Source organism: Neltuma alba, unplaced genomic scaffold, assembly GCF_004799145.2.
Source record: "Neltuma alba isolate B1F8T4 unplaced genomic scaffold, ASM479914v2 tig00011614_pilon, whole genome shotgun sequence".
Classification (NCBI taxonomy): Eukaryota; Viridiplantae; Streptophyta; class Magnoliopsida; order Fabales; family Fabaceae; genus Neltuma; species Neltuma alba.
The window spans coordinates 140262-159720 of NW_021636265.1; the positions used below are offsets into that span (position 1 = coordinate 140262).

The 19459-nt window shown below is 35.3% G+C and overlaps 3 protein-coding genes across 3 annotated transcripts; 1 reads left to right on the forward strand and 2 right to left on the reverse strand.

The window, feature by feature from the left end:
- The first annotated feature begins 1259 nt into the window (after positions 1 to 1259).
- Positions 1260 to 9626, forward strand: LOC114715832 (testis-expressed protein 2). Its single transcript, XM_028900732.1, has 7 exons — positions 1260 to 1672; positions 3324 to 3556; positions 4649 to 5324; positions 5851 to 6217; positions 6713 to 6807; positions 7736 to 7930; positions 8702 to 9626. The coding sequence occupies exons 1-7, from the start codon at positions 1475 to 1477 to the stop codon at positions 9389 to 9391; spliced, it is 2454 nt and encodes an 817-aa protein (XP_028756565.1). The 5' UTR covers positions 1260 to 1474; the 3' UTR covers positions 9392 to 9626.
- Positions 9627 to 10524: 898 nt separating this feature from the next.
- Positions 10525 to 12702, reverse strand: LOC114715837 (pentatricopeptide repeat-containing protein At1g06140, mitochondrial-like). Its single transcript, XM_028900735.1, has one exon. It carries the CDS (start codon positions 12510 to 12512, stop codon positions 10557 to 10559), a length of 1956 nt encoding a protein of 651 aa, XP_028756568.1. The 5' UTR covers positions 12513 to 12702; the 3' UTR covers positions 10525 to 10556.
- Positions 12703 to 13338: 636 nt separating this feature from the next.
- On the reverse strand, positions 13339 to 18976 carry LOC114715829 (alpha-galactosidase-like). Its single transcript, XM_028900729.1, has 15 exons — positions 18754 to 18976; positions 16426 to 16484; positions 16212 to 16268; positions 16070 to 16104; positions 15695 to 15798; positions 15536 to 15611; positions 15290 to 15351; positions 15146 to 15211; positions 14958 to 15041; positions 14810 to 14874; positions 14515 to 14597; positions 14333 to 14423; positions 14162 to 14211; positions 13848 to 13988; positions 13339 to 13746 (listed from the first exon to the last, which is right to left on the reverse strand). Exons 1-15 carry the CDS (start codon positions 18927 to 18929, stop codon positions 13645 to 13647), a joined length of 1251 nt encoding a protein of 416 aa, XP_028756562.1. The 5' UTR covers positions 18930 to 18976; the 3' UTR covers positions 13339 to 13644.
- Between the last annotated feature and the right edge of the window lie 483 nt (positions 18977 to 19459).

The window sequence follows — 19459 nt, forward strand, 5'->3', positions numbered from 1 at the left end:
GAATTTTATTGGTTTTTTAAAACAAGTTGCCAATCCTTTGAAAACATGTTACAAAACCCATTGAAAAAGTGATCATTTTTACTACGAAAGTTGTAAATCTCACTATGTTTTTGTCAAATTTAGTATGAAATTTTATTAATTTTTAGAAACAAGTTGTCCATCCCCCGAAAACAAGTTGCAAAACCCATTGAATAAGAGGTCATTTTTACTACGGAAGTTATAAATCCCACTATACGTTTTGTCAAATTTAACGTGGAATTTTATTAGTTTTTACAAACAAGTTGTTTATCTCCTGAAAACAAGTTGCAAAACCCATTAACAAAGTAGTCACTTTCACTACAAAAGTTGTAAATCACAATATGTGTTTGTAAAATTCAGGACAAATGGTTTAATAATACTAGAAACCAGACACTTCACATTCTCTGAAAATGGTTTTATGCGAAGAATAGAGACAGAACCAAAAAGAGGAATGCTAGGCAATAACATTTTAAGAAGCTTGGGAACCCATCGAAATTAGTGTCTTCCTCTCTCTCCTTCCTCTTCTTCCCGATTTCATCAGTCTTCCTCCTCTCCTTCCCTTCCCGTATTTCTCATCCGTCTTCCTCTCTCCTTTCTCTCACTTTCAGACAGGGCATTTTGGTCTTTTGGCCAAAAATCTGAATTCCAGATTGGTACCCAGTCCCGTATTTGTCATTTTGCTTATTCAGGTCCCTTATTTGTCTTTTTGGAATTCAGGTGATATTTTGTTGTCATTTTTCCTAACAAAACATCTTACACAAGGAGAAAATGAACATTCCAACTGACTGATGTATTAATATTATTACATTATATTTCATAAAACATAATAGAAAAACTGAGAAAAAGTCTCTTTTTTAAATAAAAAAATTATGGGAAATACTTGATAAATTTTTATACATAAAAGTTCCGTTATTTTACAATTTTATACATATAAAATAATGTTATTTGTACTAATAAAATTTTTAATGAGAAGTTTTTTTCCTCCCAATTTTCCGAACATAACATGTATAATTTTTTCCATTATTGATGTTAAATATTTGCATTGATATAATGATTGTTGGCAAAAAAAAATTGATATATTGATACTCACTGGCCAAAAAAATAACCTTGATAAATTTTACCCAAAAAAAAACCTTTGAGGTAGGATGAATCGATGCCCAACCGTTATCGTTTGTGTCTCACTGCACGCTTCGTTTCCTCCCTTCATCTTCTCTGTGAGCTTCCTTGACGGGAAAGAAGAAAGTAACACGCATTGATGGCATCTGATCCTTTAGCAGCTTCGTTTCTTGCTTGCTTAATCATTTGGGAATATATGCTATTGTATTGCTCACAATGACCTCCCTCATGGCCGCACCATTGTTGTTTTCTGTTTGCTCTTAGTGGCTCGTCGATTCCATCATCTTAACTTCATTTATCACGAAGAGATAGCTCGGTTGAAATCTACATTGGGGCTGAAATGGTTTTGGTTTTTGGTTTGATTCTCATTGGTTTTGCTCTCGGGGTGGTGGTGGTTGTTGCTGTGGAAGCTTTGGGTGTGTTATGGATCATAAAATTTATAGGCAACCAGATCAAGAAACGAGTCGAATCGAAATGTCTCGTGGGGGGCCGGGAAATTGATACCCGAGAGTCCCTAAATTCTTCACTTATGAAGCAGGTAATTATCTCGAACAAATGGCGTGGCCAACAAAAGTTTTTTTTACCACGAGCAACACGTCTCGCAAACTTTTCTAGTTATTGAATTTGGTTAAACAGAAAAGAAACATTTTTTGCCGTCAGGATATTATGTTTGCTTTGCTGAGATTATCTCAAAACGGGGATTGCCATAATGCTTTAGTTGTGGTTGGAAACTACTTTTGCAGTTTTCTTAGATTGGACTTTTGTTCTCATGTTCTTTTCTATTTTAGAATGTTATATTCTGTATTGTTGCATGTGTTGTTAAGCTGCGGTTTTGAACAAGGTATATTTTTTTTTCCCCTTAGTATTGAATATGAGCATTTATGATTTTACCATATTTTTACCATGATACCAGAAAATATTCAAAACTTTAAGAGAATAAAGAAAGACGATTAGACGATTACTAGAATACTAAGCTGTGAGTCAGTTACTCGTGCCGAAATCTGAAGATCATGAAACAGTTTTATTTTCCTTCTACTTCCCTGTACTCTTGAAATCAATTAGTGACAATTAAAACGTGAGTCATATCTTAGGGAATACTGTACATGTTTCAATCACAACCAAAGAGAAGCTTTCTAGTTTCTGGAGGAATAGGATTACTTCCTTCATTTGACGTAGCAGCAAACAGATATGAGCAGGACTTGCTAGCAAGCATTCACTTTACGGATGCTTCTCATCCTTTACGTGACTTTGCTTCTGCCAGATGCATCGATTTTAAGATGTAACGTCATCTCTGTTTTTGTGCAACTCTTCAACCTCTAGTTTTTAGGGCATTTAAGGTTTTGCATGATATTCTTGTCATCTTGATCATAAAATTAAAGCATCAATGACTATCTGCATTGCTCTGACAAGTAAGCCTTTCATTAAGGATGCTATATTTGCGTACAATGATTTTCAACTTCTTTTGATATAGCATTTTCTGAAGCGTTCTCCCTTTAGGCTAATTGTAATCTGAACCACGCAAAGATACTTCTCAAATTATAACCTGTATCTTGGAGTTTTCACTCAAGAGGAGAAACATGTTAATGGACATGCCTGAATTACGATATATTATCATGGCTCATTGACATACGTTGCTGTAATGATAGGCAATACACATACCATAGTTGCATATGTTATACCTTAAAAAGAACCATTCTTACAAATTTACAGTGAGCGTAGAGCTTTGGTAGGCTGAAAACTTTATTTGGAATAATTTTCAATATCTGATTTTTAGAGTTTCAGACATGTTGCATCTGCTTTCAGCATTTTATTAATCATCCTGAATACATATTTATCTATTAATGGCTCATTGACATACGTTGCTGTAATGATAGCAATACACATACCATAGTTGCTATGTTATACCTTAAAAAGAACCATTCTTACAAATTTACAGTGAGCGTAGAGCTTTGGTAGGCTGAAAACTTTATTTGGAATAATTTTCAATATCTGATTTTTAGAGTTTCAGACATGTTGCATCTGCTTTCAGCATTTTATTAATCATCCTAATCACTTTTTAGCTCTATTAATGCTCATTTTTCAATTTTCTTTATAATTTCCTTTTTTGCTTGTAACATATTTTTCTCAAAAAATATCTGTGGCGTTTCTGTCTTTTCTTTTCATTATACATTTCATCGGTGGTCTTTCAGGGTGTGGTTTGGATTCTAGAGGCAGACAAAATCACAAAAGTCTTGCTTGACAGAACGTCAAGAGAGCAAAAAAGAAAAAAAGACTTCGTGGAGGTTTCTCCTGTTAAAAAGTATGGAAAAATCACCGATCAATCACTTATTCTGACAGAACCTGATGGATTGTATACAACTATTCAGCTAAAGGGATGCATGGTTGAAGCTGTTTCTGCTGCAAGCCTTTCTTCGAAAAAATGGTAACATGCTTTCCAAGTCATCCTTGTTGGCTGCTCTTATTTTGTTGAACTTCTGTGGCAACATCCAAGAAGAGGTTCAGGATTCAGGGATTTTTAATGTTACTATTTTATTTCAACGGACTGAATTTTTACTTTTTGTTTAAGCTCAAAACATCTGTCATTAGATTTAATGTAAATGTGGGTACAATTTTGCATGCCCAATGAACAGGGAGATGGTGAAATTAGCAGAGTAAAAGTCCCTAACTCATTCAACTGTGAATAAAAGAATGCCAATTACCATGGCTTTTGGCTAGGTAGAGTATTAGAAATTGAATGATTCACTGAAAAAAATACTACGTTTTCATCGTCTAAACTAATTTTCTAATGATAATAAATTAGTTATTTATTTAAAAAAAAATCATGCAATGTAATGTGGAAACATGGAAAAGCATCAGTAATTCTTGAACTTTCAAACATTCACTGTTTGTTAATTTCCAATTGAGTATTTCATAATGTAGAATCAGAATTTTTTTGCCCTAAAAAATCTCGGTTATTTAGTGTTGAAGACAGATTTTTTGGGAGTTTTTCTAGCAGTTTCAAATATTTAATATAGAATCGAGACTAGCCATGGATTCTGAAAACTGCAAAAACTGACAAACATTTAGCATCATGCCGTTGCCCACTGCTCATGTCTGGCCAGTGCAATTTATTTGAGTAGCAGCATGGAATATATGTGAATCCATTGATCTCCCCATCATGAAGAATGACAGTTCATTGAACATTATCCAAGACTAGTAATGGTAGATTTAGTTTAAAGGGAACATATGTTTGAGAGGCGTAGCATTTTGATTCAACAAATGATTGACCTTTGAAGAAAATGGATAGTGTTTCTTTTCAAACTTAACACGATATTCAAATTAATATGGAGAAATCTCATTATCTATGCCTATCTCTGCGCCTGCATGCTTTTTCATTGTAAGTTTGTCTTGTCATAGCTTGGTTTATGGGGATAATATATCAAATAATACTGCAAAGATAATTTTGATTTCTTGGAAATTCAATGAGGAAAATATTGCTTCCATGTCGTTATCTGAATGCTGATCGGTTGTACAGGGCAAAGAAGCTCCCCATCAAAGTTGAAAGCAAGACTTCTGCAATATATAATGGCAGCAAAATCTTTTACATATATCTTGAGACTTCATGGGAGAAAGAATCTTGGTGTAAGGCCCTTCGTCTGGCTTCTTGTGATCAAAATGAAAAATTAAAATGGTTTTCCCAGTTGCATGAAGAGTTTCATAGTTATATGATATCTTTAAATGCTGAATATTCTTCTTTTATGAAACCATCGGTAGGATCCAGTGTTGAGGCAATAGATAGGGCTAGTAAGCCTGATAGTGCTCCCTCAAAAGTTCGTCAATTTTTGAAGAAATTGTCAAGGAAGACTTCCAGAGTTGGTCTAGATAATAAATCAAATGGGTCTTCATTGTCAGGCCGTGAAGAAAAAAAGAATAGTGAGAAGCCTCATGCTTGTAAAGATTCGGTTTTGTCTGTTAGCTTGATGAAACCTTCTTCAGCAAAGCATTATAAGAGTTCAGCTGAAGACAATGCATCTCCATTTTCGTCAAAAAAATACAGTTCAGAAAGCCAGAGTCATTTCTGTGCTGTTGATTCTGATGAGAAGATTGGTATTGATGAGGGAACATTATGTTGGAATTTGTTGATTTCCCGCTTCTTTTTTGATGCCAAAGGCAGTGCAGAGTTAAAGAGATTTTTTCAAGCAAAGATTCAGGTCTTTTCCCATATGATATTGATGAATTTGAGAATATTTATTTTTGGGATGAGGGCGAAGGGGGTTGATTTGTTAATTACTAAGGAGCAATATAACCGTTATTCAAACCAAAATTTGCATAAAAGTTGTTATTCCCCTCTACTAATCAAGTTTGACTCTTTGTAGCTTTTCCAGTTGGTCCAGAAAATAAAGTTTATAGATACAAGATGAACTATGTCTGTTAAGCTTATCACATTATAATTATGGAATTCTTTTCTTTTTTAACTACATCCATGGAGTTAATTTTACTGACTAAGGGATGAAGCATATGCCACTTCATTGATCAGAATAAGTGGTGTTCTGAAGCCTGATAATGCCAGCAAAGGGTAACGGTCAGGTTGTCAGTATCAAGATCGTAGGTAGTATTTGAAGGGGGGATTGGAGTTTGTTTCTACCACTGTGCTTTTCAATGCTTGCCACCCTACAGTAAACAGAATTCTTTTATGGATGCTGTGAAATAATTTTGGTTGTTTCTGTTTGTTGACAGAAACAATTGTCTAGTATGAGAACTCCCAGTTATATTGGTGAAGTCGTCTTGACAGAATTCAGCACTGGGAACATCCCTCCTTGTATCACAGGAGTCAGGGTCCTTCCTTTGGAAATGAGTGAGGTATGGACCTTAGAAGCTGACATTGAATATGCTGGTGGTGCTTTATTAGAGATTGAAACAAGGCTAGAAGTTGGTGAGCTAGATCTTCATAAAGAGATAGAGGATTCAAATCCAGATTCAAGCAATGTTGGGGATGTCCCTGCAGATCTTCTTGAGGGTTTTGAATATTTGGGAAAACAGTTGAACCTCACTGAAGGTAGCAGTGACTTGCACGAGCCAAAGGAAGATGGTGATGCAAATATTGGTCAGTATATGAATCATATCAAATCCAACATTTTGTGCTTATTCCACTTGTTTGATGCTTTGCCAACTTACTAGATCAAGTTGAATATTATTTCCATGAAAATGGGATTAAAGAAACTACATGGGTAATTCAATGCCTTACCTTTTATTGACATTATCTTTGACTGTTTTTGGAATTCTAGTTGGGAACTTCCCATAGTCATTTGAGAAGTCGTCAGCCCTGTTTTGCTCTATAAACCAACTTTTTTTTTTGCCTGAGCTTTATAAACCAATTACTTGTGCATTCTTCTGTTTCTATGCCGTTTTGATTGGCCCAGGGATAGTTAGTTGCTGCTACTTGCTATCTTTTCCATGCCATTGATAGTGGAAAGAAGAGTCCGGAGATATGTTAAGAGAAGAAGAATAAGAGAATAGAGAATCTGAGAGAAGATGAAAGTACCTTTATGTAGTCATTGAGAAGTTATCAATGCTATTTTTGCTTTAATTTGTATTGCAGACCTATCTAAGAGCTTTAGGAGATCTTCCTCTTCCTCAAGCACTGGATCCAGATGGAAGTCTATGTTAAATTCTGTTGCCAAACATGTTTCACAGGTAAACCTCTCTCTCTTTTTATTCCTTATTTTACTCCTTAATTAGTTTTCTGTTCCTTTAAAGCTTTGGAAGCCTTTCCTCTGATATTGGTTGTATCCTAGTTTACCAATACGATGCGGTTGTCTAAGATGGGTTGATCCCTCTATATTTTCCATCACATCTATCCCGAGTTGAATAGCATGTTTGGAATCCTTGAACTGTTACTTATCGTTAAGTAATGTTTCATCCAAATTTGTACTCTGTCCTATCAGATATTGTGATGTTCAATCCTATTGTACACTTGTAAAATTAATTTTGCTTGCAATAACTTTTTGGGGCTATGATTTGCTGGCATTGACATAATATTCTGGGGAAATTTTTTTGAAGTTCACTCTCATTTCGTTGCCAGCATGGTGACATGGGAGCCAGGGGCCTCGGTCTCTGGTGGTGGCTGTTAATTGTTGATGGATTATGGGAGGCAAGAGTGGAAACGTATATATTTTAACGGAGTGTAATGGAAGAAGAATGACAGAATGTAGTAAAAACAAGTTAATACCACTTCTAGGCATATACTTTAAACAACTGCTTGAAGCTTATATTGTGTCCTCTCAAAGTTATTTTGCATTAAAGTGTCATAATATAGATTACAGTAGTTACATTTTGCATGTAATAAAATCTTTAAGAGACCTGCAATGTTTGGAATATGATGTCTTTCAACAACTTCTTGGGAGCGCTGGCTATAACAATTACAAACCAACAAACATTCAACTAGAAAGCTTGGAAGTAGAAACGAAAATCTATCTTTTCTTCCTACACTTTTTATGTTCTTGGAGACACGAATTAAATATTTGGTATCTTGCAGATGTTTTATTATTCCTTCGGCTCACCAAGTTGCGAACAACCTAAACTGTTGCTCTTGAGGTAACTGAATTTTTTTTTGGTTGCAAAGGTACCTCTCTCTTTGGCAGTGAGGGTAGCATCCCTCAGAGGTACATTGCGTATATACATAAAGCCACCTCCATCTGATCAACTGTGGTTTGCTTTCACATCAATGCCCGATATGGACTTCAACCTGGAGTCATTTATCGGGGATCACAAGATTACCAATGGACATGCTGCTTCTTTCCTGGTCAAACTGTTGAAGGTATATGATTTTTTCTGCATGTTTTAGAATAATCAAAACGTATCTCCTTGCAGTGGTTGTTTAAGATTATCAAGTTTCAAATATTTCGTTCTTTCCCAAATTCCTATGTGCTTTTCATTTAATATAGTTAGAACTTAGAAATAATTCATATGTAGTATAGGAAATCATTTACAACGGAAATTCCTCTGGAAAGACATGGAAAGGTTGAATGTATATGACATTCCAGAAAGTTATATTTGCTTTCAAGTGTGTGGCTAGAGATTATTGTTTTCATTAGTACCTGGCCGTACCTCTGAATTTTAAATTTTTTTTTTTTCCATTCATGTAGGAACCAGTGAAAAATTACATATTCATCAGAAAATTTTAGAATTTCGAAAATTAAGATTTAGCTTCCCCGTGCACATAAATTATGATAATGATGATAAATTGATCTGCAGTTGTAGCTTGCTGCTCAGTTATGGATCTGAACAATCTCAAGTTAGGATTAGAAATTTAGAACACAGATTGTTATTTTCTAAAAAGACACAGAAGAAAGGGCGGCTATGTAACACACACACACTTTTTTTTTTTTTGGGTGAAACATTTTTTATTCCTTCTTGTCCTTGTCTCTGGCGGAAGCCCTTCTATTTTTTGCGTATTTGTATGAATACATTTAAGAGTTCCGGATGACTGATATCCTGAACCTCTTCTCTAATGTGCTTCAGTTTTGTCTTTCGGAAACGGATTAGGGATGCCTTGACTTTTAGACTGAATCTAATTCCACCCCTGCAGATAGGAATCCGTGAAAACATAGTGCTACCAAATTGTGAATGCATTTGCATCCCGTTCATGCAAGCAGAACAAGATGACTGGGTTCCTTTTAATGTTGCTCCATTCATATGGCCTAACCAAACATCTGGGATTGAGACTTCCAATTTAATGGGAGCTAGTGCAAGGAGCTCAACTGATAATCCAGAGCATGATCAACAAAAACAAAAAAGTGCTGAATTTAATCAAGAACCAGCGAACAAATCAATAGATGCTCGACGAGTCCCATCAAGTTCCTTCCGTAAAGCAGATAGTGTGGAAGAATTGACAACATTGTTTTTGGAGGACAAAGAAAGACCACAAGAAACGATAGACTTAAAAGAGCCGGTTTTGTCTTCAATTGAGGAGGTTAAACCTCAAGAAACTAAGGACTCGAGAGAACCTAGACAACTTTTGTTACAGAATGTTAGGTCACAAGACATTAGGGAACATAAGATGGAAGATAGTTCGTCCTCATCAACACCCAGGATGAGTGGTACTCTGTTGGAGAGACAACATAGTATGGATGAGACAAGGCCTAAGAAAATGGGGAGAAAGGAAAAGATGCATATTCTCCGGAGGAAGATGAGTGAGAAATTTGAGGAAAAGAAACGTCATATTGGAGAAAAGAGCAAGCACTTTGTTGACAAGATGCGAGGACCTCGAGAATCATGAACAAAGCAAGAGAAAGAATATGTGCATAGTGTTAATGATGTGTTGAACATGTTGGCCAAATGCCATTCTCACACGGGAAAAATGTCAGATACCAGATGTTTCATTGATGAGTTGTGCACTTTATTGGGTGTTTGGAAGGATTCAATGGCACTAGGTATGCGCATTAATGATCCTTCCGGAGGAGTCTGTAATTTGGGCAGCAATGGCCACAATAAATTACTTTTGTTACTAGAAATCGCTTGTTGAGCGCCAAATGATTGTTACTAGAAATGCTCCATGATTTTTCATGTTTGAGTAACAATATCTCATTTTCATTGTTTTGAGTCTCTAGCAATGTCGTCCTTAATTAGCTAACTTCATCTATGTGAAAATAGCAACTGGGTTGTACAGGTGAAACAGAATCATGTAATAATGCACAGGTATCACTTTAAAGTTTTACAGAAGAACTGCAAATGAATATAGCCATGAAGAAAACAATAAAATTAAAATAAATTATGCTGCAAATTCATTTTTTTTTAATACTTGAGTATCCAAAATTTTTGCTAAAAATATAAACACAGAAGATCCGATGATAATACCACATGAAAAGAAAATTTATAAAATTGTTGGAATTATTTAAGGTTAATACAAATTTTAATCCTTTCAGTTTATTTTTATTTTGGTTTTAGTCCTTTAAATTTCAAATCATAGATTTTAATCCCCTAATTTTTTTTTTCATTTAAAATATCAGTCTCTATAATTTAATGAATACTTAAATTATTTTGCTCTTTAGGGGATCAAAACCTATTATTTGAAATTTGAGGGACTAAAACCAAAATGAAGACAATCTTGAAGGACCAAAGATTATATTAACCCAACTATTTGATACTAGTGCCTAAAAGTTGAGTGCCTAGGCTGTGATAAAGTTCTCTCCCAAAAAAAAAAAAAAACCCAACATTGTTCAAATCTAAATTAGGGGATAGTACGAAATACTGGTAATGTTACCAAAGAAAACTAATATTGCGTGTTAGTCCTTCAAATATTAATGAATTACTTGGCCGGCACTTGACCGAAGAATCGTCGTATAGCGGTGGTGAGAGGCCCATGTTTATATTAAAAGTGCAAATTCAACTTTGCATGCTCAAAATCATTTCAAAATTCCTTACAAGTCGTAATCTGTTTTCTTTTACAGATCATTATTTTCAGTCATTGCTTCTGCTATAAAACTAGCTTCCAAGAGAGAAGCATTTAACTCTTCTAGTGTCTTGTGGATATTAACTAACTGAAGGTGATAATGATTTCCTGCAGAAAACATATTAAATCTACCGTTAATCTCAACCACGCTCCAGCCACATTCTTTAACCAATCCTTCACTATTTATCAATTTTCTCATCATATGTGCCTCCTTCCACTTGCCCAAAGATGTATACAAATTAGCCATCAACACATAATTTCCAGGTCTTCCTAGACCTAAATCCAACAATTTTGCAGCTGCCAGCTCTCCCAGCTGAATGTTAGCATGAACCCTACAGGCATTAAGAAATGGGGTCCAAGCCTGTCGTTGTGCTTCAAGTGGCATGCCCTCGATGATATCTAGGGCTAAATCAAGCCGACCGACTCGGCCAAGAAGATCTACCAGGCAAGTGTAATGTTCTACTGTGGGATCTATTCCAAATTCCTCCTTCATGTTTTTAAAATAGTTCAGTCCATCTTCCACCAATCCTGAATGGCTACAGGCATGTAAAATGCTAGTGTAAACTATTGCATCAGGCATTAAACCTTCTTCCTTTAGCATTTTATGGAAAAGGCTTATAGCCTCCTTGCCCATCCCATGAATGGCATAACCGTTTATCATGGAAGCCCAGACTACTAAATCTTTATCCTTTACTCCCTCAAATGCGCCTCTTGCTTTCTTGATGCGTCCACATTTTGAGTACATGTGTATGAGAGACGCTTGGATTCTCTTATCAATATCGAACCCATTTAGCAAAATGTATTCTTCAATCTCTTGTCCCATGCTCAGAAATCCCAAATCAGCACAAGCTGAAGCAACTGTCGCAAGAGTTACTACATTTGGTCTGATATCTGTCCTAAGTAGCTTTCTAAATAGTTCCAATGATTCCATAGGATGGCCTGAAGAAGCATAGCCCGTAATCATAGATGTCCATAATAAAATGCCTTTTTCATTAACCAGATCAAATATCCTTCTAGCAGATGAAAGGTCACGACATTTCGCGTACATACTGACAAGCGCATTTTCTATGGATTCCTCCTCATCACATCCACTTTTGAGTATAAGAGAGTGAACGGATGAAGCCAACTGAAGATTTCCCACTTGTATACAACCAGAAGCTAGATTCAGAAACACAACAGAGTCTAATTCAGTACTTTGACATCGCATTTGATGAAATACTCTAAATGCTTCTTCAGTATTCCCCACTTTAAGAAAACCACCGATAATAGTTGTCCAAGAAATCAATGACTTATCATGCATCATGCCAAAAACTTGGCATGCTCCATTTATTTGACCAACATGCACATACATAGTCATCAATGAATTGGTTAATGAAATATCGGAAAATTCTAGGCCATGTTTGATCAAGCAACAGTGTACTGATAGCCCCGGCAGAAGATACTTGCTGGAAGCAGTTAGATTGGAATAACCTGATAAAATGGAAACAAATGTGGAAGAATTCGGGATAAAACCACAAATCCACATTTCTTTCAACAGAATTAGTGCTTCGTCCAACCAAGGACCTCGACAATAAGCAGAGATCATGGCATTCCAAGAGACCACGCTTCTACCAGGCATTTCATCGAACACAAGGCGTGAATAAACAATTTCAGAGCATCTGGAGTACATATCAATGAGAGCAGTTTGAATAAAAGCGTCTTCTCCATAGCCAAGTCTCAGTATACGACCATGAATCTTCGTTCCATCTCGAATAGAAGCAATCTTTCCACAGGCCTTGAGGACCAGAGGATAAGTGAAGCTGTTACCAACAAACCCACAGCGAGCCATGGAAGAGTATATATTTAGCGTTTCTGAGAATAACCCATTGTTGGTGGAGTCTCGAATGATAAGGTTCCATAAATACAGAGGCCTCTTGAAATTAGAAAGCGATGGAAGACGCAATGGCATTTACTATCTCAGCTTCTTGGCACAGTTCTCCCTTCTCAATATCAGGTCTGAGAAGCTGTGTTTACAGCTTTACCTCATGCGAGAGAAGCAGGAAGATGAAAATGAAGCAAATCCAGTTCTGTGAATTTCTCTATTGCAGATGTTACAAGAGGATGAGGCCTTTTCAATTTTAGAATTAATTCGTATCGCTTCTTGGGGGCTTCAAGAGGCAAATGTACTTGATTCTTACACTGCTCAAAACATAATTTTGAAGTTTCAAAGCTAAGTCCTTGATAAGCGAACTCCGCGCAGGGGGAAACAGTTTTGGAGGTAAAATTGAATCAAGTTAGTTATAGTGGGAGATACAAGATTGCCATGTTTATGCTATAAAATTAAATTCCACAAGAAGTTTATTATGGCTCACGAACCACAAAACAATTATATAAAAAATTATTGTGTTTGTTGAGAGGATCTTGCATTATTTGCGTCCATTTGTGAAAATCTGACATTTGATAATCGCTTGGAATTCTGCCAGACCCGAAAAGAAAAGGCCAAAAATTGCCTTTAGGGGTCCTGTCTTTGGAACTACCTCTGTTGCCCAGCAAGAAAATTCAATAACCATTGGATTGAGCAGAAAACAACTCAATTTTTCTTAAATAAAGCTTTTTTTGGTCAAAAATTCTTCTTAAATTAAAGTTGAGTATTTGAATCTTGTGCACAAAAACACAAAAAATCATGTTGAGAGAGCTTCCCTCAATCAGGCTAAAAATGCATAGATTTAACTTAGTAGTACTCAATACTACACACACACACACACACACACATATATGTATATATATAATATCAATTGACATGCTTTGGAGAGCTTAAAAATCTTATTATATTAACATGGCAGAAGCTTAAATTAGCTTAAAATTCAAATTAAATGATACACCACATCTATTTCTGCATTTCCACATGAAACCAAATTTACATCTTGGATTCATGTTTCTTCTCACATTTATTTAAAATAGTGATCAATGATTTATCCCTAATCACTGTTAACATCTCATCTTATCCTTGACAACTGAGTCAACCTCTCAAGGGACTCAATACACTCATTTTTATTTCTTTCTGTCCCACTTCTGGGAATCCTCAACAGCCACAAACACATCTAGGAAGTGCCATGATATTTGGGAGTAAGAACATACATCTTGCAAGCATGTGGGTCCAAATATGCTGAGATTTGCCCAGAAACATAAGATTCAGTTGAGTGCTGCACAATCCATCATAAGAAATTATGAACACATAGGGCCATCTTAATATGATGAATAAGAACTATATATGTACTTATAGCTTTCAAGTAAACAAACTCACAGCCCATAAATCTCTTGCATCAACTGTGGTTCCTGGTTTGAGGCCTATGTCAGACCAATACGCTGTAACTTTCGCTTTTGATGACCTTCTATTCCATAGGATCACTGCCACCTTGTAATCACTCAAAGGACCAGCCCATACCTGTCACAACAAAAAGATCATCAGATATTGAGTGTTATATCATTTACACTCTCACCAATAATAAGAGTTTGAATCAAATAGTTTGCAAGTTTCTATCTTTTTGTGTCATATTGTAGGTGGCACTTAAAGCAAATTTTCAATAGGTGAATGTGGAAAAAGAGAGATAATAGTACCTCCAAACCGTAGATGCTTTTCACCTTTTTCCCTTGAACTCCTAGCTTGTCTGCATGAAGATAATGAGATGGTAAGTTTTAGAGCATTTTGTATTGAAGAGATCAATGCTTTCCGACTTATGCATGAAGAAGGATATGATATTAGAGTTTGATGATGTGTTCAGTTCATGCCTTGGTTTACTGCTATAACTTCCTTGTTGCTGAGTAGTTCATATGTTGTTTTATCCACAGATCTAATATCACACCCAATCAATAAAGGAGCCTGCATAAAAACACACAAAAAGCAAATACTTATACTGCAAAATCCATTCATTTTCTCCCAAAAATTACTTATTTATTTCATTATATTCTACCTTGACTAGTGCCCATATGCTGAAATGAGCTCTGTATTCTTCAGTTGTCATGCCTCCATTTCCCACTTCAAGCATATCAGGATCTGTTTCCAAATATATACATTGAAAATGTCAGATCTATACTTGCTCAGTATGTCACTCTTTTCTTTCTGGGTTATCATTAAGGCCTGCTTCCTCACTTTATTATTCTTCTGGTATACCAGATGAATTCCAGTGAGTCCAAGTAGAATTGATGTTTAAGCATTTGGGTAATTTGTTCAATAGAATGATACAAATAACAAGAGAGATTCATTACCATTCCATCCTCCAGGTCCAGCATAAGATGCCCATCTATCATTTTGATCTGCACGAGATGTCATACTGAGAAACAAGTAACATTATCAGTACAGAATGAATGTAAAATAGAGTACACAATTCAGGTTATGATTTGATGGACTAATCACCTGAACCAGTTGTCTTCAATATCTCCCGTTGTTCTCCAGCTATTTCCTACGTTTCTGGCCCAAGTTGCTGGGTCTTCTCTTCCCCTAAGAGTTCAGAAAGCAATTCATAATTTCTCAAGAGAAAAAAAATGCGGTTTCAGGAACCTTAGAGAAACTGAGGGGAAGAAGTAGTAATATGGAACATTTACCAGTCACAGAGAGAGAAGAAGATTGGCCTTCCAGCTTTCATCAAAGCTCGGGTCATTATGGGGTACCTGTGTTCACATTTCACAACATGTAACTATTTCCTCTTTCACAAACTGCTTATACACTCAAAGCCTTGGAGTTCATACCTTATCTTTGGACTAAGACCATGTGTATCCTCACAGTTATCATACTTCAAGTAGTCTACTCCCTGTAGTAACATTTCAATCAGGATCTTAAGGTAACAGAATGGCAGAACCAGCCCACTTAAATGCCCTCTTGAGCATCCATCCTACTCCATGTAGGACTTTTTAGTATCACATACTACCAAGTCTCCATCACAACAATAGTTTATGCATGTAGATTGAAATGAATGCAGCTTAAGTAGAGATTACCCAGGAAGCAAATGTTTTTGCATCTTGGTATTCATGTCCAAGTGATCCAGGCTGCTTCTTTGTGCAGGTTAGAGTTCTGCAGAGGGTAGGAGATATCAGAAAAATGCCTCAATAAACTCCTATGTATTTACAAAAGAGGTTTAATGGTGGAAATGATACCCAGCATCAGAATAAATTCCCAGTTTTAGACCTTTGGCATGAACATAATCAGCCAGGGCTTTGATTCCTGAAGGAAATGTTGAACGTTTTGGTACCAAATTTCCCTGCCACAAATTAGATTTTCACAATGCATACAAGTTCATGTATTAACTGAGGTGTTCTCAGAAGATAGATCCAGTCTCACTAACCCATTACACAGATGTTATTTTATTAATTTAATTTCTTCCACTTATCTTGAGGGCAAAACGAGCATGTTACAAAATTTACCCGTGGTTCTAATAGCATCTAGTTTTGTTATGCAACCAAAATTTTTTGTTAGCCCTTCATCCCAATAATTATTTTAAAATGATGAAAAGAATGTTGAATATAATTTACCCGGGAGTTTCTTGTAGCTTCACTCCAGCAATCATCTAAAAATCATAGAAAATCATGAATTCAAATTTTTTATTTTAAAGAGTATGATAAAAACCGCTATTTGCTATAAATAATTACGTTAATTAATTTAAGATTAGCTTACCAATATTAATATATCGGTATCCCAGAGAAGCAAGACCCGTTGACACCATTGCATCAGCTGTGTAATAATCAAAATATGTAATCCATAACCAAGTAAATATTAACTAATATTGTGTGTGTGTGAATTTCTCATTAAAAAAGTCCCAAATTAATTATAAATATAATTTTGGGGCATTAATTTAATTAATTCACGGATTTGATACAAAAGTCATTACCTGTTTGTTTGATGAAGTTCTCGTCAATCCGACAGCCAAAATGATTCCAGCTATTCCATCTGATCATCAGTCATAATTGGTTATACCAAACTTTCATTATTTGCAAAATAGTTGACTACAAATAGAAATTAAATTATTTAATCAACATCACATAAAATAAATATGACACTCTTTTAAATAATACTACATCCGGTCCTAATTATAAGAGCTAGTTGACTAATTTAAGGAGATTAAAGAAAGAAGTTAAGTTAGTTATTTGTAATAAATATGTGCTATCCTTCTTAAAATATCCTTGCTAATTAAGTGTATTGGCTATAACTATCATTGTTAGGAGGAGTATCTTGGAAAAAAAAAAGTATAAATATAAGAGATAAAGTGGATTAAGATCTTATATTTAGGACTAAAATAAAAATCAAATAAGATCTTATATTAAGAATAAGAGGTAATATAAATTTAATTATAAGCGTCTAGAAACCTGATGAGGTGAGTAAAGTCAACTGTGCATGTGGGAAAAGAAGACGTATATGAGCCCATAAACAATTATTTTATTATTTTTATATGATAAAAAATGGGGTTAGATGAAACAAAACGTCAAATGGATCATCAAAACCTAATCTTTGTGGAATATTAATGCGTAATTGTACTAAAATCCACAAGCGTGCTTGTCATTGACCGACTAACTCCGATTTTTAACATCAAGTACAAACAAATACCAAGAGGCATATCTAATTAAATAAAAGCACCATATATAGTTGGTGAATTTTCTTTTTCCCACATTGTCACATCTTATTGCCGACGTCCTTGGAAGGCCATAAATTATTTATTTATTTATTTATGAGAATAATAAAGAAGTAAGGACCCAGAAAAAGACATGAGAAGCAAGCATGGCCAGTTGGAGTGCCGTTATATACAAAGCCGACTCTGAAGGTGACAGCCACTTAAGTATGGTGTTCCATCTAAATGTCTATTAGATATTGGTGCTTCTTTATTTTTATATTACATACAACCGGCAGGTCCAAGCCCTTGAGGTTTATTTTTGGATTAAATTTTTAAAAGTAATTTTATGAAATTTGAAGTAAGTACGTAAAAGTACCTTTTTAATCAATTTTTTTACTATTTTATCTTACATATTATTATTAAAATTTTACAACTTCACTTCTTTTATTTTTCAAATCAAGTTCATCAAAACGTTTCATTCTCTCTCTTTTCCTTCATGTCCTTCGTACCAACCATACGTGAGTTTCTCGTTGGATCAACTGTCGGTTAATAACATTTCTAAAATTTATGCAAACTTTTATTGTATGTATGTATTGCCAATCCTTCTTGACACATATACCTAGACTGAGTTAAGTAGTTAACCATGCTTTACATAATAAAGATAGGTTATACTGATCTTATATTATATATGTTATTTATTATTTATAAATAGTGCAAATTCTTGTCGAACCTAAATTTATATACAGGTTAATTTTAAAATATCTGTTGGATATATTAAATCTCGCAATATTTCAGGAGTCATATTTTTTTTTTTTTTTGATTACTCCATCCGGTATCCCAGGGAAATAGGCGTCTTTCAACCGTGACAACGTCCCCAGACTAATCCGGATTCGGGGGCTTGCAAGGATCCATACAGACGGCGCCCCCTAGCCCCTTGGAGTGCTGCGTTCCCACGTCTCGAACCCGAGATCCGTGGTTAAGCTAGGATGACCCCAACCAGTCGACCTAACCCCGTGGGGTTTATTTCAGGAGTCATATTGATGTTAGCTAAAGTCAAGTTGGATAAGCTAAATTAATGAGTTGGATAAAACCTCTTTGTCTGCCTTTCTGTCTCATTTGTAAAATTCGGTGTCCAGATTCTCTTTGAAAATAACTAAAGTCTCTATCATCTCAATCAATAGAACCAGGAAAAACTCTCTTTCTTTGTGTGTGTGTGTGTGTGTTTTTTTTTTTGTACTTGACTTTATGAGAAAACATAGAGGTATGATGGACCAAAAACTTTAAATGTTAGGTTTGCATCATTTTCTCCACTCCAATTCTATTGAGTGCGTTTTTTATTTTTTTTTTCTTTTTAAAAATCAGACCCTTACACATTCCAACTGACCAGTAACATCAATGGCTTCCAAATTTTCCTCATCCATATAGATATCTGTTCTCTTTAAGCAATAACTAATGAAGCTATTAAACATGGGAATTAATATAACAAAAGAAGAAAAAGAGAGGTACAGATGAGAATATAAATACGTGTGTGTGTGAAGAAAGTATGAACGAAGCTGGAAGATGATGAGCATGAGAATGAAAAAGAGAACTAGTAGAAACAAGAAAGGTTACCCCATCGGAGGCGTACGACCAAGTCCATTGTCAAGCAAGAATCTTCTAAACTGATCTGAAGTGCTTCTGTTGAAAGGAGAAGAAGCAGATGAAGCACTAATTATAGCACTCAACAGCAGAATCAGCCTCAACAAGCTTCCCCATAAATCTGATTCATCTTTTCCCATATACCCCATTTCTTTGTTTCCTTCTTTAACTAAACTCTAAAGCTTGATCTTGAAGCCTCCTACTTTATGGTTTCACCTGTATATCTATCTATATATATAGGAGAAAGAGGGGGTGGGGTTTGCAGGCATAATGAGGCTTAGCGGTTGTTGATTGGTTTTCAAAAGTTCAAACACTATCAGATTAGGTTATCCGCATGTAATAAATTATTGGTTAATGTGTGTTTTTGAATTCAATACGCTACATTTTTTGTACTTTTCTTTGTCTACATTATGATGTCAGTCCACAACTAAATGCTCATAGATAGCTACTTCATTCAACATCATCATTAATTTATCAATAACTTCGGAGTTTTTACAGATGTTGGATTTAAATTATGTTAGATAAGTGTGGGTGCTTGGTATTATTGAATTTGGATGGGAAGGCGAAGGCCAGAAATGCAGAAAAGACGCTTTTGACCCCCTATTAAACAAACTATACCATTTTTGGCTGGTCAATTCCCTGAACTGTAGGATGAGGCATATGAAGGAACTGTGATATC